Source organism: Cupressus sempervirens, chromosome 10 (assembly GCF_028749045.1).
Source record: "Cupressus sempervirens isolate cs-2001-9-10 chromosome 10, ASM2874904v1, whole genome shotgun sequence".
Lineage (NCBI taxonomy): Eukaryota > Viridiplantae > Streptophyta > Pinopsida > Cupressales > Cupressaceae > Cupressus > Cupressus sempervirens.
Window position 1 is genome coordinate 548,885,808 of NC_143127.1, and position 25,056 is coordinate 548,910,863.

Consider the following 25,056-nt stretch of genomic DNA (forward strand, 5'->3'; position numbering starts at 1 on the left):
CTGTTTAAGTTGAAACTTAATATCAGAAATCAAAGCATCTGAACTAGAAGTGAGAATTAGATCATCTACATAAACAATAACAATGATAATATCATCGTTAGTATGTTTAATATACAAATTAGGATCATTCTTATTTCTAGAAAAACCTTGAGAAATAAAGAAAGAATTAATTTTAGAATACCATTCTCTAGGTGATTGTTTAAGACCATAAATAGATTTTTTCAATTTGCAAACCAGATTTTCACTACCTTTCTTAACAAATCCAGGAGGTTGAGCCATTTAGATTTCTTCATGTAAATCACCATTTAAGAAGGCACTTTTAACATCCATTCGATGAATGGGCCAATTCATTTTAGATGCTAAAGCAAGAACTAATTTGATAGTAGGCATTTTAGCAACAGGAGCAAAAGTTTTATTATAGTCTAATCCTTCAATTTGTGAAAAACCTCTAGCAACTAGTCTAGCCTTAAATTTACTAATTTTATTATTAGTATTCAATTTTGTTTTGTATAACCATTTACATGAAACTATATTCTTGCCATGAGGTAACTTGACTAAGTCCCAAGTTTGATTAGCAATTAAAGAGTCATATTCCTCTTGCATGGCTTTTTGCCAATGAGGTTGACAGTTAGCTTGATCAAAAGACTTAGGATCGTTAGAATTCATAATAGTAGTCATCAAAGCATAATTACAATAATTAATCCTTCTATGTTTAATTACACCAAATCTAGAAATGTAGTCATCATTTTCATTGATAAAGTTTTGAGCCCATTTAGGTTTACGTTTAGTTGCAATGGAATTATCACTAGAGGAAGAATCATTAGCAATAAAAGCATCATTAGTAGCTACTTGAATATCGTTACTTGTAGGAGCAGAAATAATAGGTGGTACTTGAGTTGAAGGGTTAAGAGGAGGAGTAGGGTTAAGAGAAGGAGGTTGGTCCTCCACCAGCACAATTTTAGTGCCACTGAATTCTGCATCATGTGTAGTAGAATAGTCATGGACTCCATTTTCTGCAATACAAACATCTCTAGCAACTTGAACTTTGTTAGTAGTGGAATCATAAACACGATAACCCTTAGTGTTTTCATCATAACTAACAAACATATAAGGAGATGACTTAGCATCTAATTTATGCCTTTTTTGTTTAGGAGTATGAACATAAGCAACAGATCCAAAAATCCGCAAATGATGTAAATCAGGTTTCCTACCAGACCAAGCCTCTTCTGGAGTAATATCCTTGAGAGCTTTGGTAGGAGTCCTATTAAGAATATAAGTTGCACAAAACATGGCTTCAGCCCAAAATTTATAATGTAGATTCTTAGCATGCAACATGCTTCTAGCCATTTCAACAATGGTCTGATGCTTTCTTTCCGCCACACCATTTTGCTGTGGTGTATAAGGAATAGTAAGCTCGTGTTTAATTCCACATGATTTCAAATAAGAGTGAAAAGCATTATTACATATTCCTTTCCATTATCAGTTTTGAGAATTTTAAGTTTAAAACCAGATTGCCTTTCAACATATAACTGAAATTCAATGAATATATCAAGAACTTGATCTTTGCTATGAAAAAAATAGATCCAAGTTCGTCTAGAAAAATCATCAACAAAGGTAAGTGCATACCGAGAACCTTGGATGGAGTTATTCTCCATGGGGCCCAAAAGATCACTGTGGACAAGATGCAACTTATTAGTTGCCTGCCATGATTTTCCATTTGGAAAGGGCTCCCTATGCATCTTACCACTCATACAACTTGTACAAGCAATCTTAGAAGGAATAATGTGAGGCAAGCCATCAACCATATTGTTTTTTTGCATTAAAGTAATATAATCCGAATTTAAATGGCCAAGTCTTTCATGCCATATATTGAAATCAATAGAAGTATGTAAAGAATATCGTGAACTAGAAAATTCATGAAATTTAAATAAGTTGTCATTATCCATTTTAGCATGAGCAATCACTTGTTTAGTTTGAGGATCCATGACATAACATGTATCTTTATAGAATTCAACTTTATAGTCCTGACATAACTGTGAAACAGAAAGCAAATTAGTTTTCAAATCAGGTACATACAATACATCATGCAATTTACCATTAGGAATAGTTACATCACCTAAACCTTCAACTTTACAAGTCTGATTATTAGCTAACTGAATAGGAATGTTAGCAATATCAGGTTGTAGAGAATCAAAAATTTCTTTATGAGAAGTTACATGTTGTGATGCACCACTGTCAACAATCCATTCTAAAGGTCTGCAAAGATTAAAGCTACAAGTAAAAGCATGACGAGAATTAGAACCAGTAGAGTTACCTTTTTTATGATTTGATTTTTGATTATGGTTACTGATATTCATAGGTTTTTTATCATTTTGCTTTTTAAAACAGTTATTGACAACATGACCATCTTTGCCACAATAAGAACAATGAGGTTTGGAATTGGAATGATTCCTGATTATTAGTATTACGATTGTTATTATGATGATTGTTATGGTGATTGTTATTATTGTTATATTTTGCATGAAATGTATTGTTGGAATTATTAGAATTAGTATTACATTGTTTATTGTTATTATTATTATTATTATTTGAACGAAAATTATTATTATTTGAATTTTGAGACATAAATGCATGTTCAGTTGATTTAAGGGTAATAAACTGAATTAGCTTAGCTTCTTCTTGTCTTAATAAAGTTTGAAAAATAACATAAGTTAACTGAGAAGTTAAAGTAGGAATAGCAAGCTATGCATGAACATTAGTTATAAACTGTTGAAACTGTCTAGGAAGACACTTTTTAAGAATAAGATGAATTAAACGAATGTCCTCTAACTGAACACCTAAAGCAATAATTTGGCTTTTAAGGGAATCAAATTTTAACAGAAATTCATCCATACTCTTAAAATCTGTATGCCTGAGATCTTCAAGTTGATCCTGCAACTGTATTTTGCGATATTCATCTCCACTATCATACTTGGTTTGCAAGATTGACTAGGCATCATGAGCTTTAGAACAGTGTGCAATTAACACATAAATCTGGAATAATGGAAATACCAATTAAACCTAAAGCTTCTTCATTTTTAGTTTTCCAAGTATCTTTTTCGTCTTGGGTAGCTGCTGAACCAGGTTCAACAGAAGGATCAGTGGCTATCTCGAAGAGGTGTTTAAAACGAAAAATGAATGAGATATGAGTTTTCCAGGAATGATAATTAGAATGACTAAGTTTTATTTTTGGAATTAAGGTTGACATCTTTATGGAAAAAAAAATGTCCCCCCTAATAGAAATATGACTTATACGTTAACTCGAATGAAAACAAAATGTGATGATGGAACTATGAATAAGTTTCTGAAAAAAAAATGATATAACTCTGCAACGAAACGTTAGTACAAGGATTAATTTGAAATAAAAAAGAATCTTGCAGAAGCGTTTTTAGAATGATTATAACAACGAATCCAATTTTCTATATTTAGGATGGCTATATTAATGATTCCTAATGATTAAAAAAAAAACGTAATACAACATTTAAGTGTTTTTTTTATTGAAAAAAAAAGATAGAGGAATCTAATTTGCTATAATTAAGATGATACAGAATGATTGAAGAAAGAAAACGAAAAAGAAAGTAACTGCCAAAAGAAATAGAAAGATGCTAAATAACTGAAACCACTGACATGCAGAGGTCTAGGACGACAAAATGACAAAGATGAAAAAGTTATGCAGGCATAAGGACAAGCTGCATAAAAAAACTTGCGGATTCTGCAGATAAAGAGGAGTCATAGAAGGTGAGCCTTTAGATAAACCCTGAACATGCAGGTTCTTCTGATTATGAGGACTCACAGAAGGCGATTCTTTTATGGTAGTTTGTGCTACTGCCACTGATTCACGTCCTCCAAATGACAAAAGCACTTTTATGGCGTTTTATACTTAGAGCAGCCTTCTAAGATTAATTGCACTAATAAAAACGTCTGAAAGATGAAGCGTTTGAAGAGAAAAAAGAGGTGCAAAACAAAAAACGTTAACCAGGGTTCTGAGCAGAGGGGTATGGCGGCGAGGAGATAAGCCACAGTGATAAACAAGTTTTGGATCAGCTTCAAGCTCCAAAAAGACTTCAGATCAAATGGCGGTGAGGTGTTTTTTGTGAGTGTTCCCAAAACAGCAGCAGACCCTGTAGCTATATTGCTTTCTGCATGCAGCTTCCCGAACGGCTTGTTACTACGCCTTGTGGTAACACATGCAGGGCAAAGGCTGCCGCAGCCAATAGAGGAGACTCTTCTCAAATCCCCAAGGTTTACGTCACTGCTTCAAACGAGTTCTGGCTGCTACTGCCTCCGGTGATAAGACTGTGCGTCTTTGGGATGCAGTGGATATCAGCGTGAATATACAATGGGCTGCTACATAGAATGTTCTGAGCGCCTTTGGAAGGCGTTCAAGGAAAATGATCTCAGCGAATACAATGTTCTTAGCGTGAATATCTAATTAGGGTTTTTAATTAGATACTAAAAAGAATGAGATTTTTTTTAGAAAAAACAATCGATCTATAGATATTCCAAGGAAAGATACTAAAAAAAAATTGAATGAAGGTAGGGAAAGAATGAGAATATTTTTTTAAAAATCTCATAGATTTAAAATTTTATTATATTTCAAAATAGATGTATTATGATAAAGATTAGAAATTTATTTATTTTACAAATATGAATATGAAATGTTTTAAATTAGCTCAATATATATATTGAAATGAAATATAAAATTTAAAATAGAGTTATAAGGAATGGTTAAATTTCATAAAAAAAAAAAAATTAATCTAAATTTTAAAAAAAATAAAAAAAATTGCACACATTAGAATTAAAAAAAAATGCTATCTAATAAATGCTTCGTGTTTTGGCGGCACGCCTTCCAAAACAAGAGCAAAAAAAAATTGAATTTTTTTTGAACAATGAACCCTTTGGCGGCAAGCCTTCCAAAGAGGGTTAGTAAACAATGATAAAAATGATGCAATAAAAATCTGCACACAAAGGATGTTAGAATGAGCAGAAAATTGCAACACAAACTTCTTCTCTCAATGACGTCTCCAAATAAGGTGTGCTCCAATGAATGGCAACCTTTAACACAAAACTTAAAACAAGGATTAGATACCTAGCTCTGATACCATGTAAGAAACGATAAGATAGAGCAAGGAACGAGAAATTATCCAAGTAAGTTAAGTGTGAAACAATGTTACCATGAGATAAGCAAAATCCAAGAGCATACACCAAGATGGTTCAACAATGGAGACAAGGATTTATAAGGGGAAAGCAAAGAAAACCCCTTGCGAGTATTATGAATGAAGGCAAATGCCTAGAGAAGAGAGAGAGAGAGTGTTGGAGCAAAATAGCTCAATACAATAACATCAAAGTGATGCGAGTAAAGAAGAAAGGAGGAGCATCTCTTTTAAAGAGATGAGAAAGGAGTTGCATGTGTAACTCCCATTTCTATGAATGCCACATTCATAATAGGTGTGTGCAAAGTGTCACAATCCTCTTAAGGAGGATAAACTAAGTTCCTTAATAAAGAAATTATAAAAATGAGTTGTCCTCAGATGTGGAATAAAGGACAAACAATGACATGTCCTCCACATGTGTACAATAGGACAAACTACATTTAGGGATCCTTGGAATATCCCAATTAATACATCCAAGGGAAGATTAACCTTTCTAACAAAGTTGTTTTGTAAATAGGGAATTGAGAATTTGGATATGGTTTTTTATGGAAAAGAATGCCATAAAGGACTCTTTAAGGAAGCAAACTGCTGTAGTAGCTCATTAGATAATGGCTTGGGAATAAGATCCCTCACTCTTTTGAAATTTTCTATTATTTAAGGATTCTCTAGGTTAATTGCTATCGTCTTCTACATTCTAATGCATATTATATGCTCTCCTACTTTGTTGATACAATCTTCCTTTCATGTTATTTTGCAATAGCATTAGACAGGAGTACACAATGCTTTTCCTACATTTTGCATAAGGAGCAAGGACTTAACCAATCATTGCACATAAAGAACGAGTAAGATCATCTTGATGAAAATGTGGTGGACTATCTGCATTAATTATGGACTGGATTGGCAGTACAGCGGGTTTTTGTGGATTGTGTGGTTATTTGTTTGTGTAACTAGTTTTGTAGATTTATACCCGTTACCAGATGTAAGGCATAAATTTCTTTTGCACCAAGATAGCCTGGAGATCGGATCAGATTGAGAGGGTTTGATTGTGCAAAATCTTTAGATGGAGAAAAAAAATTTCTCAAGTTGTACTAAGATGTTTCAAGCATTTTCTGTTCAATGATGAAGCTAAAAACCTCATGGAGAAATAGGTGTTCTTTAACAAAGGAAAAGACAGCTGTTGAGAAAGAAAGAATCCTCATAAATCAGGAAAACAGGGATATATTCAGCTCTCTCCTCAAACAGCAACTTCTTGAGATAGACAATATCTTGACTGTTGAAACGGTCAGTGAGGAGTTTGAGCATGTGCATAGTAGGTTGCTGATCCCTATTATGCACAAGGTGTAAAAACATGTAAAAGATCTTGCAGTAGAAAGAGGGCTGCAAATACTTTTCCTGCTGATCTGTGGTATTGTTAAGTGTGCAAAGCAGCCAAGAGATCTATAAAAGGGAAAGATCCAAGTAAAGAAGACAAGAAGAAATATGCAAAATTCATCCAAGGAAAAAAACAGGAGTATGTATTTGCAAGAGAGGGAGTTAATATCTCTAGGCAAACACAATCCCAAAGACTTCCAGAAAGAACTACAACAAAGAAAATAACAAACTGATTAGAATACACAAAGGTACTTTATGAGAAGATTCCCGAGAAGAACTCTCCTCCCATTGTGAGTACTTCTGTGGAGCTATTCTTGATATATGATATCGAATTGGGAATAAAGAAGTTAGCAAAATGGTAAGGGAAGTGATATTGACAGGTTTCAAGATGAATTTCGTAAAGTGGGGAGCTGATTTTCTTGCTCCTCACACAAAAGGAATATGGTATTTTGATGGATTGGACAACTAGTGTGGTTATTCCTCTCTTTAAGAGTGGGGATATCAATAATCAATCTAATTATTAGACCATTATGGTCAATCCTTGTTCGAAAAACTCTCTGGGAGCATGGTGGAACTCATAATCAACAACTGGGTAGAAGGTGAAGGAAAAAGAGCAAAAGGGCAAGCAAGTTTGAAACCTAGACATTCTACTATTGATCATTGTGTCACCCTTCGACATTTGATAGAGAAAATATGGGACAATCAAAGGAGAGAAGTATATTGCTGTTTTGTGGACTTCAAGAAAGCCTTTGACATGGTACTTAGAGACAACTTGTGGAACATAATGGAAGAATTAGGCATTTTGAAAGTGTATAGAGCAGCAACACATAGACTTTATGAGAGAGTTAGAGCCAAAATCTGAACTAAGGAAGGAATGTCCAAGCGCTTCGGTAGTGACATTGGTGTGAAGCAAGGATGTCTGTTATTCCCAACTATGTTTGGCTTATATGTTGATAACTTAGAATCTTGGTTAGACAAAATAGATGGAGAAGGGGTCCAATTAACAAGATATGTGGTGAAGCTACTTTTATACTCTGGCGATCTTATCTTGATATCAAAAACAGCTCAAGGATTAAAAGACCATTTAGAGGCTTAGGAAAACTTTTGTTAGGGAGTGAGGATTCAGGTGAACATCACCAAAACAAAAATCATGATTTTTTCTTTGAAAAGAAAGGAAAAACATACTACCTTTCTTTTCAAAGGCAACCCATTGGAAATTGTGAAAGAATGCAAATATATGGGGATTGACTTCCATTATAGGCTTAATTGGGAGACTTGTAGAGCAAGAAGGACATAGGGGGAAGGAAAATGTCCTATCTGCTTTGAAAATAGATATAGAAATACTGAGCTTTGGGATTGGAAAACCAAGAAAACTCTATTTGGTTTGTTGGTCCCACCAGTTGTTCTTTATGGCTGCAACATTTGGGGGGTCAGCATGACAAAATATGAGTGGAGACATATGCATTTCTATTAATGGAAGTCGGTATTTTCCTGTTGGAGGCAACAAAGATAACTCGGTTAATTTTGCTATTTAAAGAAACTTGAAACCATGGATAACTAACGATAACCTCGAATTGCGATGAAAGAGGGTTTGGTTCACAAGAAGAAAACTTGGATGAAACAAAGCATAAAGTGGTTGGGCATGTGGAACATCAAATTACAAGGATGTCCTAACACCAAGGTGGAAGTAAAGAAGCTTGTCATAGGAAAATTTAAGATTGCCATGTGGACTAATCACGTTGGTCGGAAAAAGGTGTATTATATTAAAGCGTTCAACTCATCCCAAGAACATGGTGATAATGCTTACCTAGGGGCAGCTATTAAAGGGTAAGCTAGGGTGCTAGGCTTAATTGTGGACAAGTTCACATCATCTCAAATGTGAGACATGTAGATGGAAAAGGCGCAAAGAGGAGTGAGAAGAGAGGACTTGCAAGTTCTGGGAGACAAGTGTGGTTGAGACTGAATGACACTTTCACATTGAGTGCACATCGTAAGATGACATTGGGGCTTAGCATGAAATCATCTTGAAGGCTGACAATATGCACAATTTATTTGAGGAGGATAACATCAAACAGACAGACTGCTAGTATAATGGTCAAGATTCATTGCAGGAGATCAGACACGGAAAGAAATTTAGAGTTAATTTAAGGATGTGATCTATGGTCCCATAGACTGATTGGTCTGGTGGATGTCACAAAAAAATCTTTATTCATTTGGAGGATCCTAAGCTGAGAAACAGATAATTTCCTATGAGAAATCGCAGCCCACATGGTAAGCAAAATCTTCCATTAACATCTCTATTCAAACTTGAGGTGAAGATTGAAATTCTACCTCATGAAGAAAAGGTAGATGTTGAGAAGCTTTACCATTGGTTGGCACAGTTTTAGGTGTATTTATAGTTTGCTGTTTATATTCTGTGGATTGGGAATGGCTGGTTACAGCCATACTAAATGTGTACCTATAATTTGTTAAACACAGAATTTGAAACACAGTTGATAGTGATAAAGATAATTGATAAGTCAATTTTATATCGTAAATTATAAATAGAATCTTCGTAAGTAATGAAATAATTGATTAGATTATGCCATCTTTGAAATCTCAACTGTTTAATTGTTATAACTCGAAAAATGCTAAGTTACACGGGTACCCCTCCCCCCCCTCCGGACCTCGAACTGGTTCGAACCGGTTCGAGATTCTGGTCCGGTTCGACCAAGGTTCGCCCAGGGTTCAATTTTCGAATCCTGGTTCGAACTGGTTCGAACCCGGGCGGACCAGGCTAGGAAAATCAAACCAGGTTCGAACCCAGCCAAGAACCCGCCCACGGACGCGGAAATAAAGTTATTTATTTGCATTTTTAAATAATTTTTGGGGTCCACGTACCCTAAAAAGGTGTTATGAATTGGTTTTTTGCTCTCTCATAGTCATTTGTTGTTTCTAAATAGGTTGTTTTGCCTTGAAGGAGAGCACATAAGTTTTTGAGCAAGCATCCGGTTGTGCAAGGAGGAGTTTGAAGATTGACTTGTTGGTGTTCTTGAAGTGTTTGTGCATCATTTATACACATTTGCAAACTTGCAATGGCTGGAAAAGGACCAAGAGGTAAGATCTTATTCCATTTACTATTGTTTTGTTCTAGTTTTTCCAATTTTTTTTCATTTCTCTTTCAATCTTCATATGTTCTAAGTTCTTGAATCTTTTCCATTATTTCAAAATTCGTCATTTTCTTGCATATAGATTATGAACATATATCTAATTAGTAATTTATTGCCATAGGGAAAGGTTCGAAAGTAATGTCATCTACCTCTTCATCAATAGGCAACACCGAACAAAGAATGGAAACCAACTTTGATTCTCCTCTATGGAAGTATGTAGACATTATAAAACCCATTCCAGGAGGTGGTGCATTCCGTTGGAGACGTCGAGGATGTGATGTAGAAAGAAATAGTTCTTATTATGGTGTGGTAGGCCATCTATGTGGTTATACTGGAAGAGGAGTCAAGAAATGCCCTGGCAAAAATGGTGTCCCTATACCAAATCACACCGTGTTAAAATATATTGAAGAGCATGAGGCAGCAGAAGAGAGAGGACACAGGGCAATAGAACTCGGTAGTAGTAGCAATAAAAGTAAAAAAGCTAAGGGAATGTAGCCCCCCTCAGATGTTATCGTACAAGACCATCCCTTCTTCAATACTACAATGGACATTGACACTGAATCTATCCCCATTGTACACAAAAGAAAGGGGCCAATAGAAACTTCTTTTCAAAACAAGGCCCGGGATATTGCTGACATTAAGGTGGGAAGATGCCTCTATGCAAATGGGTTGTCTTTTAATGTTGTCCGCTCTCCGTTTTGGAAGGACATGTTGAGGGGTGCCAATGAAGCTCCAAAAGGGTATTGTGGCCCTAGTTATGAGAAAGTGCGCACCACCTTGTTGGATGATGAGGTCCAACGGGTTGAAAATCAATTGAAGCCCATAAGGGACTCATGGGTTGAGACAGGGGTGACAATTGTTTCAGATGGCTGGAAGGATTCTAGGAACCATCCCTTGATCAATGTCCTTGTGGTGTCCCCTAAAGGGGCAATGTTTCTGAAAGCGGTGGATTGTGAGGGCAAAGTAAAAGATGGGCCATTTATTGCTGATATCTTAATTGAGGCCATTGAACAAGTGGGTGCAAGAAACGTTGTCCAAGTCATAACAGACAACGCAAAGAATTGTAGAGCAGCAGGTTTGTTGGTTGAATCATGATATCCACATATCTTTTGGACACCTTGTGCAGTCCATTCACTCAATCTTATGCTACAAAAGATTGGGAACCAAATTGAGTGGATCAAAACAGTGTATGAAGAGGCTGGGGACATACAAATGTTTGTCACAAACCACCACATGACTCAATCTCTTTTCAGGAACTACTCAAAATTGGAGCTATTGAAGGTAAATGAACTTGAACTCAAATTAGTAATTTAATTTTTAATATTTGACAATTTCTGATTTTTCATATTTTACTTGTGCAATTGCCAATGTGTATACTTTTCTTAGTTTTCTAAAATATGTATCTAATAGTTGTTTTTTGCTCTAATTTATGTCACAGGTTGCTGAGATCCGTTTTGCATCACATATAATCGTCTTAAGATGACTTGTGCAAGTGAAAGATGCACTTCAAGGTATGGTAATCAGCAACAATTGGGGTGTATGGAAGCAAAAGAACACTGAAAGGGCAAACAAAATAAAGGATAGGCTATTGGCTGACTCATGGTGGGAACGTGTGGAATATTTCCTTAAGATCACCGAGCCCATTATGAGCATGCTTAGGTACACTGACATGAATAGGCCTTGCCTTGGAGAGATCTATGATGGCATAGACTCAATGATTGAGAAGATTAGGCGAGTTATAAATGAGCAAGAGCAAGATCCGCAAGAGACCTTTTTCAAACAAGTGCAAAAAATTATTGATGAAAGATGGAACAAAATGACCACTCCATTACATTTGCTTGCCTATGCCTTGACCCCCAAATACTATAGCTCACAATATTGTGATCTACCAGGAAGGTTGCCACCATACAGAGATATGGAAGTGTCTGACGGGTACCAGGCAGCATTTAGAAGAATATTTCCTGATGATGATATAAGAGATGTAATCATGGATGAGTTCATAGCATTTGTCAATGCTACGGGTCTAAGTAATGATGCTCTTCGTCATCGGTTCAAAAAGCATGCTCATGGTTGGTGGTACCTCCATGGCCAAAAATTCCGAACATTGCGACCCCTTGCAATCAAAGTTATATCACAAGTAAGTTTTATTTTTTTTTAAATTAGCTCACTTTATCTTCAAAAGAATTTTTTAATAAGATTGAATTAATTCCTTTTTAATTGCCTACCCTATGTTGTCTTTATAGGTTGCTAGTTCTTCTGCATCAGAAAGAAATTGGAGCACCTATTCTTTCATCCACTCGGTGAAGCACAATAGGTTGCAATCAAAAAAAGCCGAGAACCTAGTATTTGTGCATAACAACTTGCGCCTTCTTTCACACAAGAGTCAAGAATACAAAGAAGGGGAGACAAAGAAGTGGGATGTAGATGCAGAGATTGCAGACTTGGATGCTTCCACTGCTGCGCTTACAATTGATGATTTTGATAACTTTGATGCCAATACCATTGTTGATTCTGCTGCTGATCCCATTGGCCTTGGTGCAAGTAATAGCGTAGGCGAAGAAGGAGGAGATGAAGAAGAAGATGAAGAAGAAGAAGATGAATATGAAGAAGATGAAGATGAAGAATGAAGAACTTAGAACTAGAAATTCAGAATTTTAATAGATTTTCATTCTATTAGTTACTGTTAAACAATTGAACGTGAAACAATGACACTTGAACTTGATATTTTAAATCTTTTGAATCTTTCATCTTTGATGTTGAAGTTGATTGAATTATGTTACTATATGATGGTATGCTCACCATGATACATTGTTATGTTATTGTTTATGTTGTTTTAAAGTTTTAAATGTGTTTATGGTACTATGCTACATTCTAATTTTAACTCATGCTTCATAAAAAAAAAAAAATATATATATATATATATTTATAATTTTTACATGTTTTTGTACTAACGAACCCAAAAGAACCCAAACCCTTTTCCAAAATTTCGTCGAACCAACGAACCGGTTCTCGAACCCGAACCCGGAACCGAACCACGAACCGGCAACTTAGGAAAAATGTAATGAATTTCAAGAGTTCCAACTTTAGTGGCCCCTAAAGACAAGAAATTCTGCACAAAACCATAAAGCTTTACAAATTGTAAAAATAAACCCTCTTACATGAAACACCCTGTAATGGGCACCCCTGGATGTCCCAAAAAACTAAACCAAATCGCCGAAAGGAATTATGTCAAACAGTTTGCATTCAACTTCTTATTTCTCCGTTTAATGTTTTAAACCCCTTATAACTCCGGAAATCAAACGTTTATTGTTTGTTGTGTTTCGTGCATGGAATTGGTATCATACAACATAAACAAGCAAGAAACTACAATGATATGCAAAGTGGAAATGAACTGCTGCTAATAAAATGTTATTTTCAGAATTCATAAAACCAAATACATAGCAGATTTATCAACTCACTAATTACTTCAGCAGTATTGACATAATACTCCAGCCCATGCTTACAAACTTGCTGCTACAGTACTTTGTCCTTCAATCAGTCCACTACCTTCATAATACCATTCCCTCCAAGCGGCATAAGCGTCGGACAAGTAGTGAAGAAGATATGAGCAAAATACCAAATCTGCCTGTAGCCGAAAATGCAACTAAACTGCCTGATAATGAAGCTAATAACAAAGAATTCCAAAGGCCAAACCCCAAAGGAATGACGTCTAGAATGTTACAAGAGAGGATAGATGTCCTCAAATGCCAAGAACGGAGCTGCAACTCACACACCAATTTCTTCTCACATTCAACCTGCCTAATGAAGCCACAAATGCTTCCTTTTATTCTATTTCCAAGGGTCCGCTCAACTCATATGGGCAATGTGGGATAAAAGATGTGTAATATATAAAACATATATTAAAATACCCCTTATGTCTCCCTTGGGTACACATCACCATAAAATAAATATTAAAGTAACACTTTAATATTTTACAATTAAATTAGACGTTACTTTAATAAAACTTCAGGCATTAAAATGTATTAGCAATTGGACTCCGAATAATGCGAGTGATAGCTCATCGGAAAGCTCTCACCGAGGAGTATCGCATCCAATCACCAAAATTGACCTGCACTGTCTTGTCGACTTACTAAAAATAGTAAGTATGCCTGAAACTGAGTAAATCAACTTCGTTTTGGCCCAAACTGGAAATGACTAGGCCAAAACATTCCAGGATCCCATTAAACCCTTCGTTAGCCCTCGGGACCATGTAGAACAAGGCTAACGCACACACACTTGGTCAACTGCTAAAATGGGGACATTACACACCCTTTCAAAACATTTATCCCCCTTGTTTTTCTCTTTCAATAATACATTTTAAAAAAGACTTAAAATATTGTTGGCCTCTCTAAAAAGAAACTGCCCCTTTCCTTTTTTTTAAAGAACACTACTTTTTGTCTTCTTGTAAACTATTCATAAATTTCATTTAAATATATCATTCAACCTTCAAAAATCATTCCTTGAATGTGTTGGTTCCCAAAACCACAGATTGGAAATCCAAGAGCTTGCCAATTCTCCAACAGGATTCCACAATCAGTTCTGGCCAATGAACGAGAATCACCTTGATTCCTCTACATTAGGCTTTGCTACACCTAGGTGGGTAAACCTTCACTCCAAACCTAATCACCTGATCTGAAGCTTTTCTATAATGAATTTAAGCTTTGTGAGTTCTCTGGTTGGCAAGGTCCTTGAACTCGATCAATATGAATTTATATGCTTTCTTGAAATGGTTAAATGTTTTGTATAATGTTTATCAATAATTGATTAGATGCTTGCAGGAAGGAAGATATAAATTTCTGGCTTCAATAATAAAAAGACCAGTGCTTCTGCTTATTTGGGCAACAGAGTCGACTATAATGAAGATTATCACGTACAACGTTACAAAGTTCTATGCAATTAAACTAAAAAAAATTGAATAATCAAGACGTGACAGATCAAGTATATATACACAATTTTAAACTAGTTTATATTGCACTTTAACTCCTACAGTAGGGAGACAAATTGGACATAGATACATAAACTATTCAATATTTCACTATATCTATAATGATGGAGTCTAAAATGCCATAAATGACCTTGTCCACTTATTTGATATTTAAATTGCCAACGAAATTTTAAGATGATTATAAAGGACGAATCAATTGCAGTTTAAATCTTCATGCCTTTTAAATAAACAAAAAGCAAAAACAGGCTTTTATTTATCATTAAAATATGATATATCAGATTACGTTGAAAGCCAAGCCCTTATACTCCTTATTCCTCCTTACAAGATCTGAATATATTTCTTTTTTACATATTTCTCCAATATGTCTTTCTTATGTTGTAATATATATTACCTCTCACCACTGCTCCATATTTATATTTTTGAAAATATAAAAGAAAGTGACTTTTCATATTCAAGAGTCACGTCTCTCTAGAAATAAATTACATCTTTTGTAACCATAATTGCACCAAATAATGATAATATAGTTCATCCCCTTTTAATCTTGGATTAATCATTATTTCCTCTAAAAGTTTATGGTATGCAACTCAGTCCATTTTATAATTATGATTTTAGTGCTGGCCTATGAATTTCTATAAATGGCGATGCCCATCAAATTGTAGACTGATGTATTTATATAAAATTAATCTTCTAATATTGTCTTCGAATCTTTTGAAGGACTTTGATATGGGTGAGTACTTTCATCCATTACATTTGGTTTGTGGAAGATGACAGGAATTGGATTTTTCAAAATGTGGATTTGAATTTTTTTGCGTTTGATTCAAAATTGGCAAAATGGAATTAGAATACCAGACTTCTAATTTTGTCTCAAAACCAAGTTTTCCTACTTCCTACTAGCAAGTAGGAATTGAAAATCAAAACCTGGTTATGCTTTTTGAGGAGTGTAAAAACAATAGATTGGACTACTTTTTAGAGTCTGCCTGCAACTCCAAGTTTACTCATAAAAATGTGTCTTCCCACCCATCTTCGTAATGAAACAAACGGTTAAGTAAAATCCCAAAAATAGGAATGAAGATTTGCAAAACCTTGATTTGGCTAAATTGAGATTTCTTGATTTCTACAATTCCACGAATCAAACAGACCCTTAACTCCCAATACCATCGGCTTTCACCAAAAGCTTATCGCACACTTTAATATTTTCCAGATCTACCTATTGAACACCATCATCGAGATATTGTTGCTAGATGCTCTTTTATTTCATACGTTTTTGTATTCTATCATTGTTTTTTACTCCGTGAACTCTATCGCTGCTTTCAAACATTTTTTTTTAGAAATTGACGGCACCCGATAAGAAGTATCACTCTTGTGAAGGGCCTTGTAATCGTTGTTGTTTCCCATTGCTTTCGATTCCTTCATACACTGCTCTTTTCTATTATTTTGTCGCATATGAAATGTATGGCAGTGTTGAGATTTGCCTTCTACTACTGCAGCTGTATTGGTTTCCATATATAATCTGATGTGTATATTGTTTTCTTTTGACTGATTTAGGGGAGAGGACCCATTAGTTGAACGCATCCCAATAGTTGTGATAGGAGTTGTTCACTTGATACCTACACTTATTGACTGAATACCCAATTTTTTTGACAACGTTGTACCAATACTTGTGACTTTAAAGTTGTTAGTACAATGCTAACTACCCAAAATTGAATAAAATGTGCCCTTAGTTATAAAGATTAACCAATGATGTGATGCCACATCAGCTGTTCAACTATGGGTACCCTTTATGCATGACCATTGGTCTCACTGTTTTTTTGGCCTGTTTTGGACAACTTGGCAAAAAGCATGCTGATGTGGCATCATAACGGGTGACGTGGACTTGAAGCCTTAGTTATAAGTAGGCGACTCACCAAGTAAGTTGCTGTAAAAGACTGGGAGTGATTTGAAATTTTTATGTAGGGTTTTGATAAGCACGAAGTTAGGATGTTCAAGTACTGGGTCCTCTCCCCTAATCACTCCTTTTCACTTTGAACGTGTGCTTGCTACTAATCATTTCGACCCTTTATGAAATCGCATTCATAAATAGGACAAAACGATGACTTTTTCATAGCATGGCTGTAGGTATTCTATTGTAGCTTTTTTATTGTCTTTCCTTTGAACATTGTTTTGCTGCACACATCTTACCATCGCTGTATACGAATCACCGATTAAAGTCTGATAAATATTATAATGAATGTTTCTGTAGGTGCATCTTTTTATCACAGATAATTTTCTTCATTTGTTCGTTACTTATTTTTTCTTTTTTTTTTTATTGCTGGTGTTCAATATTTGTATATTGCCCTTTGAGTGCCATTCTTTTCCTGTAGAATATGACTATAGCTATGATTCGAAGGTGTCTGCAGATCCAATGGTGTCCGAATAATAGCTTGTCTTCCTATCATAGTGCTTGAATATTTGTATGCCATTGTAGTCCTCCACACATATGTTGCAACTGCAGCTCATCCTATGATAATGATGCCCTTCATTTTATATTTTTTGGTTCAGGTGATAAAGCATCATCCCTGTAGACATCATGTGAACTTGGTATACTTGTTTTGTTTTGATTTGCAATCCTTGAATGCCTTAAGAAATTATGCTATGAAGATTTCAAAGTGTTTGGTCTTTGTGTCTTATTCCTTTTCTTGATTTCCACCAGTCTGAATTGCTTGTGCCATATGTTACTGTTACATTTGTTCACTTTGATCCCAGCATATGCTCTTCTGGTTCTTCAAAGCATAATTGCCTTGTTGCCTATTATAAAGTAACTGCCACTGCTTTGGATACACAATCATACTAATATATCATTACCTTTATGTGTGCTGCTGTTGTAGCATATAAACATTGTCAGCCTGCTGCCACACATTGTTGTCTCCTTATGCTTATAGATAAGGAAGTTGCCATTATCATTGGTTTTGCTCATGCTCTTGACATCAATGTCAATGTTTTATCAAATTCCCAAAATTATTTCTTAAATGGAGACCCTAAATTGTGCGAAAATTTGGGCTCCATCAGAATGACTGACCTATCTCTAAAATATGTTGAACCCATTTTGTAATGATATAACGTGTTGAAAGGTACAAGATATAGAAGCTGCTATTTATCCTATTGCCAACTGCAGTACCTTCAGAATTTAATGACAATGATTGACTGCACACACAGTGATGGCATATGATCCACACGGTGAAAAGAATCCATGACATGAATTGTTCTGTATCAGACATGGCCTGTTGATATCAAGCAAAAACAAAACTTTCTTAGGGGCCCATATACATTGATAATATATAAGCGTTTTTAACAAAACTCTGGGTGATTTTGAAAAGTTTATGCATGTGATTTCCCATGGGTATGCCCAGATCTTATTTGGGTAGGTTTAGGGCACACCCCTAATATCTTGGTACACTAGGGATATGCCCCAGATAACATACAGGGTACCCAAGATGGTAGGACCTTGCCCACAGCCTACTTGGGAGGGATCTGTACCCATGCCTGGACCTGTTCCTTTAGGTTCTGTGATGGCTCCCAAAATTGAAAACTTGGTAACATAGATATATTTCAACATGTGTTAGATTAACGAACAACAACAAACTTCTTTTGCTAGATTAATATTAGCAAAGTATATTTTGCGTTCAAAAAGTACTTATTCTTTGGCTTATAGATCAAATTTCAATGTTAACGTTAGTTAAGCACCAATTACAGTGTAGCATATTCTTGGCAACATTTAGCCAGCTGTAGCAGATATATTATTATATAGCCTCCACATGGAATGTGTTTGAGGGCAAGTGGAGTAAATCGAGCTTATACCATTCATGTATCATATGTTTATGAGGTTTTTCTGTGTGTATGTTTCTTGTTCTTGTTATACCTAGGTTTTACAGTCTGTCAGTTATGCAAGTATTGCACAAATAAGTTTCTGTACTCTAGTAATAAAATCATCTGCATAAGCAGAAACCTATTTGTGCACCCAGCATATTCAATCTTATCTTTGTGGTTGTTCTAATAGCACACAGAAGGCTAGCTTTAATAATGGATTTTTTAATTCGCAAGATGTTATCATAGACCTAAGTTTAGTAGAAAGAAACCATTTATTACACTTTCCTCTAATATTACTCTGAACTAAAATAAGCCCTTAATTTTCACTTGCAGTAGGTAAAGAAAAATCCAGTTATCAGTGCCTCTAGTGAAGCAGGGATCTCCTCATGACCATTGGTTGCTGGGTTGGCAGTAATCCAAATACAAATTATCATTAATAACTTATTGTCTGATTGAATAGAAAGATGAGAATACCTTTGAGTGTATGCCTGGAAAGACAGTTGATGTCCTCTAAAGTCTAGATATTATGAAAAGGTGGTTCATGAATTTGATGTCAAACTTCGAAGTTAGAAAGATGCAGTGGTTCATCATGGCCTATATCCAGTCGGAGTACAACAATTTCAAAAAATTGGGAAGCAATGTAAAGCCTTGTTTTGGATTCTCTTAGGTTCTTATCCTAAATAATTCCCTTTTGTTTTAGTTTGTGGCTTCACTTGCATGAGCACCAATACCTAATGATCTCTTTATACGCTTGTATTTGAGACCCCATTTGATGAAATAAATTTTGTTAAGTTCTTTATCCTAGCAGATACTCTTGGAATGATGATCCTCGAGAGGTTCCTATGCCCTTGCATTATTTTTGAATTATGATATAGTCATGACAGTTTTTCTGATTAAATTAGTTTCTATGATCCTTTTCCCTTAGTCACTTCCATGGCCGTCCATAGGGTATATGATTCTACAACATTACTGGACGCAATCTTAATCTTAAAGTAAATTCTGGCTGAACTGAGGCATCTGTGTCGATAAATGAAAGCCTCTGCTGTGGATCTTGCTTTAAACCATGTCTTCTAAGATTTTTGAAAGCCCTCTTTGTACTTATGCTCTGCTGCATGGTCTTAACTTTTTAAATAGAAATAATAATCTTGGTAGTTTCTCCTTTGGCTAGTGTGAAACATTAACAAAATTACACTCATTGTGCAAGTTCTTTAGAAAACATCATCATCTTTTCCTGATCCTCTGGGTGGCTCTCTTGACTTATTGCATTTTGTACCATTTTGGAGGTTTCTGAGGTGTTACTCTGACTAATAAAAGAACTTGTTGCCCCATTGAACTGGATTCTAAGTGACCAAATTTGAGATAGGTAGGGTACACTGGTATGCCTGTATGATAAATGTAAAAATTATAAATACATACTAATATTATAGTAACACAAATAAATAATATGAATGTAGTAAAATGTTAACAACTGAATATTGTTTTATTCTGTGAAATAATAAATGTAACTAAATAGTAAATATACACATTTAACCATTATTTAGTGATTCTGTTAATATTAATCTATATTAAAATATAATAATATAAAGAAATTGTAAATATTTGCAGACTTTGGAATAGCAGGAAGTATGGTGAAGATTTACCATCCCAAAGCCATGCTTTTGGTTATTCAAATTTGGTTTATTAAATCTTATACTCTTGCTTCTCCAGTCGTGATTCAAAGGTGGTATATTATGTATTTTGGTTCTTAGTTACTTCCGCTCATAATGTAACCGAACTAAAATAAAGCCCCATGGTTGATAGCTTGCCACAACCAGTTTGGATTGTTAAATAATGAATATTTCTTAAAATAGATTAAGCTTTCAGAAACATTCTGATGTTGAATACTGGAACTTTCTTTGGGGAAAGTGATTGTTGGTGTGGTACAGAAGATTTGTGTCTCAACTGTGGAGGGGTGTGATGGGCCATGCCGCCATAGGATATGGCATCGTTGTATACCAGAGGAGAATCAAAGTTTAGATAAGGTGGCATATTATGCTATTTGAGTTGGTGATATTTATTATTTTCCATATGTTATCCTTCACTATTAAAGAAAAACACAAAATAGAAAACAATGCTGTTGTTAGGGTTTTGCAAGGGTCAAAGACTCAAAAAGTTAAACGAACATGCTTCTAAATCATTGAACTCTTGAATTGTGTGCTCTAGATTTGTCCGATTTTGTTGTGCGACGATTCCAAATGTTTCAAAGGAGAAAACTCCAAACCTTCTTTGGATCCATAGACAATTCAAATCAGATTCTGAATTTGGACAAATTGTACCTGAAATCAACTTGAAAACTTGCTAATTTGGCAACCTAGGTTGGGTTTAAAACTGTAATAAGGGTTCTGAAAAGATTTTGCTTGAACCAACTTGTAATTATGTGATGTTTTATCAAGATTTTTAATCATGTAGTTTCAAATAGGAGTGGTTAAGAATACCCATCTCTCACAAGCCTGAATAATCCACTTAGCACTCACTGCATCTAGGTGATGCTCACAGAAATGAAACATTATGACTTCTTGAGAGCTCAACTGTGACAGTGCTACTCTGATTCAAGTGCAATTAACAAGCCAACTTAGCTTGCTGCCTCATTTGCAAAACCTTCATAAAGTGGTGTGTCCTATGAAACATTGATTATAGGGTTTCTCAGATCATTCATTAACGAGTAGGTGGGTTTTCAAGCTTGTAATTTTCAGATCCCTTAAATATCTAGCAATAGCTCAGAAAGAAAATGGAACTTTTGCTGACCATGTATTTGTGGTGCAGGTTAGTGGCTCAAAGTTCTATTACCTAAAAAATGAGGCTGTTTTATTGGAGATGGGACTCATTAACTGGGCTCTGTCAGAACTCACAAGAAGAGGATATGTGCCTTTGAGTACCCCTGATATTGTTCGGGCATCTGTTCTTGAAAAGTGTGGCTTTCAACCCCGGGCAGAGAATACCCAGGTGTTGAGTCCTTCTATGATACAAAATTTGATTGACAGAACAATTTCTATCATTAATAATTTATTGTCTTAGTTGTCCTTTTTATATGTTCCAAGGTTAAAGTCATAAATCATTGGAGTTACAAGAAGATCAAAGGTTTAAAGATAAAGATGGTGCATTTGAAAATTTGAACCACCATGATACAGATATACTAATTTTGTTTTGAGCAGGTATATTCTATATATGGAACGGACCAGTGTCTAGCAGGAACCTCAGAGATCCCAGTAGGGGGAATGTACATGGATCGCATTGTAGCTGACACGCTCTTGCCAATAAAACATGTTGCTTTTTCACATTGCTTTCGCACAGAGGCTGGTGCTGCAGGCTATGCAACAAGGTATGATTGCATATTTTTTTATGCAAGTGTCACTCTCTTGAGTAAATGGAAGTGCACATGTTTTCTGCTATATTATTTTTTATTGCATTACATCAACATTGGAAACTATGATTGCATTAAATAAAAGGTAATCTACTCCATCCAACATATGTTTCTTGGAATATGAAAAAACTGTTCAACTGAACAAAATGTCTGTAACTTGTATGCACTCCATACTAATAAAAAATGTGGTTTGAGGTTCTTGAAAGGGCCAATGTTTAGATTCAGTATATTACTCACTAATGCTGCTTAGGATTGATAACGCTATGTGGAATGGTGTGCAAAATGTTTGGTAAAATCATTATTATCTACATAATGGAGACAATTGAACATGTAAAATCAACAATTTCTTGAGTACTTTGATTTGTATAATACCACATAAAATTTATGGTCAGTATTCTACTAATATCTTGCAACTATGTCAACTTGAAAACAAATGCATGCTCAAAAGAAACTATATTTCATATTGGAAAATAGAACATGCTTTCAAGTTAGTAAATGTCAATAAACCTCCCTGGCTGAAGGTCTGATCTCTCTTGGCAGGATAGGTTGAGGTCCCTAGTTCTTGTAAGGGACTTGATTCCCTCCTCATAAACTCTTACATGTATACTTTAATGGAGGTTGGTAGTACTTTTGGATGAGTGTCAATAATCTTTGTTTTCAAGTTAAGCTTTGGGCTCATTATTTGGGGAGTATATCCCTCCTATGTGTGCATTTCATTGGTCATTAAGGTTGTCAAAAATATTCACTCAATTTCAAGAGTGACCTTTGTTATGTTAATACATGTTGTGCTGACTAGTTTTATTATTTTAATTGTTGGCTAAGGTATTTTATCATATAACTATAAATTTTTAAATGCAATGGTTAGGTTTTAATTGACAACTATCGGTCCTTAAAATAGTACTAATGCTGTCACAGAAAGGGCACATTTATGAAAAACCCTCCCTGTATCACTTGCATTGTAAATGGAAACCTCTGGAATAAGGCATTAATTGTTATATACTAATGCAATCATTTTGGTCTGAATTGTTATTCTTTTTTTTCTACCATGACTTATTATCTTGTAGGGGGGTAGGATTTTTTATGGTCACATCATTGTGTGCATGTCATTGTGAGCTTATTCCCCCATACATGGTTCCCCCATAGCTTCTTTAATGTGTGGACAAAGGCAATGGAAATGGATCCTTAGCCTGTGAAGTGAAACTTCTTGATTCCATTCGCTTGCCTCTACTCCACTAGACTAAAATAGTAGTGCTTGGAGGAGAGCGCCAGTGTGTTCCAGCTCTCTAATATGGTCACATGGCGGGTGCATTCATTGAGTTTGAACCCGATCCTCTCTTGCAATTATAGCTAGTTAAAAGTGCAAGAGGATTTCTTCATTCATCACTTTCCCTTAACCTGTCTGGATATATGAGTCATTCAATTTTAGGGAAAACAATTATTTTTGCAATCAGACATACCTATGTTTTATACCTTCATTCTTATTTCTTTATATACTAAGTTGGGCCTACTATCCACAAATAGAATATTGGTGACAGATGATTGAGACTCCAAGCCATAATGATGAAAAGATACCATGGCTGCACACTGCTTTGTTGTTTGAAATGCTTCATAACTGAAAATAATAGATCTGTGTTATATAGATTCCTCAGCTCCTTCTGGTGAGTGATTAGTGAACTGAGTGTTTTTTGAATTTCTATTGCCTAAAGTATGGCTATTTTTTCTGGGTTGTTGAGCAGGGGTTTGTACCGTGTCCATCAGTTCAGTAAGGTTGAAATGTTTGTGATATGTCATCCAGAGGAAAGTGAATTATTCCTTGAGGAGCTAATTAGCATTGAGGAAGATCTCTTTTCTTCACTTGGATTACACTTAAAGTGAGTTGGAAATCTTTGGCTGTTTAATTAATTATACAGCATAATTTTTTGTTTTTTTATTTTACAATCTTTGATTTTTTGCAGGATTCTAGACATGCCTTCTGAAGACTTAGGTGCACCAGCATACCGCAAGTATGATGTGGAGGCATGGATGCCAGGTCTAGGGCGGTATGGTGAGGTATACCCTAAACTGTAATGCCATTCAGCAAGGACAAGATTTGATTGGTAGATAGGAAAAAAATATATGCCTCTACAAATATCCGTGTAATAATTATACAAATTTTGTTATTTTCAGATATCCAGTGCATCAAACTGCACAGATTACCAAAGTCGTCGACTTAATATTCGGTTTCGACCTGTAAGTGCAGAATCAACTCTTTCAGTGGCTGTCAAGCCGAAGAAAGGGAAAATCCCATTGCCACCATTGCAGTTTGTACATACGTTAAATGCAACAGCTTGTGCTGTACCTAGAATGATTATATCCATACTTGAAAATTTTCAGCAGGAAGATGGGTCTGTAATTGTTCCAGAAGTTTTGAAACCATTCATGGGTGGTGTTGAAGTCATATATCCAAAGTCGAAACAATAAAGCATTTTCCTATATGTGAAGATAATTTTGTGACAGTTTTTTGAACCATTGTTTCTGAACAGGACCTCAGATTTAGCTACTGAGTGTATGAAATGTTTTCCACCTCATACATTTTAGTACTCATCTTTCCTGACCTTAGTAGTTATCCTCAAATGGTAGGTTGACTACACATTTATTGGGATAAGTTGTAGGTAGGTGTCTTAAATGCATTTCTGCATTGCTTACTTGATCCCTTGGTAACTTAAAGATCCAAAAAAGTATAAAACAGTGTTTTTTGAACATTCATTTTGTTCAAATGAAATTTAGAGGGCAGATTATCCCAATACTATAGACTATAAATAAGAGAAGATGTAAACACAATATGTTGTCTACTACATCACGCTTTGCAGAGGGAGGGCATTCTTCTTCAAAAGATCACATTGATAATGATATAGCAGATCGCACTGACAACATGAGGATATTTAACAGTAGCAAGTTCTCATTTATTTTTTTATTTATTTTTACGTGGGGGTGTTCCCGTGACCTTAGCCCAGCAATGACCAGCGGCCGGTGCGAGCTTAGGGTGAGACTAGTTCCCCATGGGTGCAGAGCAGCCGCAGGCAAGCCACTCTCACTATTTGAACCCAGAGGCGGAATCAAACTCAAGACCATGAGGGT

At 35.4% G+C, this 25,056-nt stretch overlaps 1 protein-coding gene across 2 annotated transcripts in view; it reads left to right on the forward strand.

The window, feature by feature from the left end:
* The window catches only part of LOC149535065 (serine--tRNA ligase, chloroplastic/mitochondrial-like), a 92,021-nt gene extending 67,341 nt beyond the window's left edge, over nt 1-24,680 (forward strand). For both annotated transcript variants that reach the window (XM_089804729.1, XM_089804730.1), the window contains exons 6-10: nt 21,342-21,521; nt 21,731-21,897; nt 23,676-23,810; nt 23,895-23,988; nt 24,106-24,680. In XM_089804729.1, the coding sequence (XP_089660855.1) occupies nt 21,342-21,521; nt 21,731-21,897; nt 23,676-23,810; nt 23,895-23,988; nt 24,106-24,399 (870 nt within the window). In that variant the 3' untranslated portion in view covers nt 24,400-24,680. The remainder of the gene's footprint in view (nt 1-21,341; nt 21,522-21,730; nt 21,898-23,675; nt 23,811-23,894; nt 23,989-24,105) is intronic.
* Nucleotides 24,681-25,056: the final 376 nt, after the last annotated feature.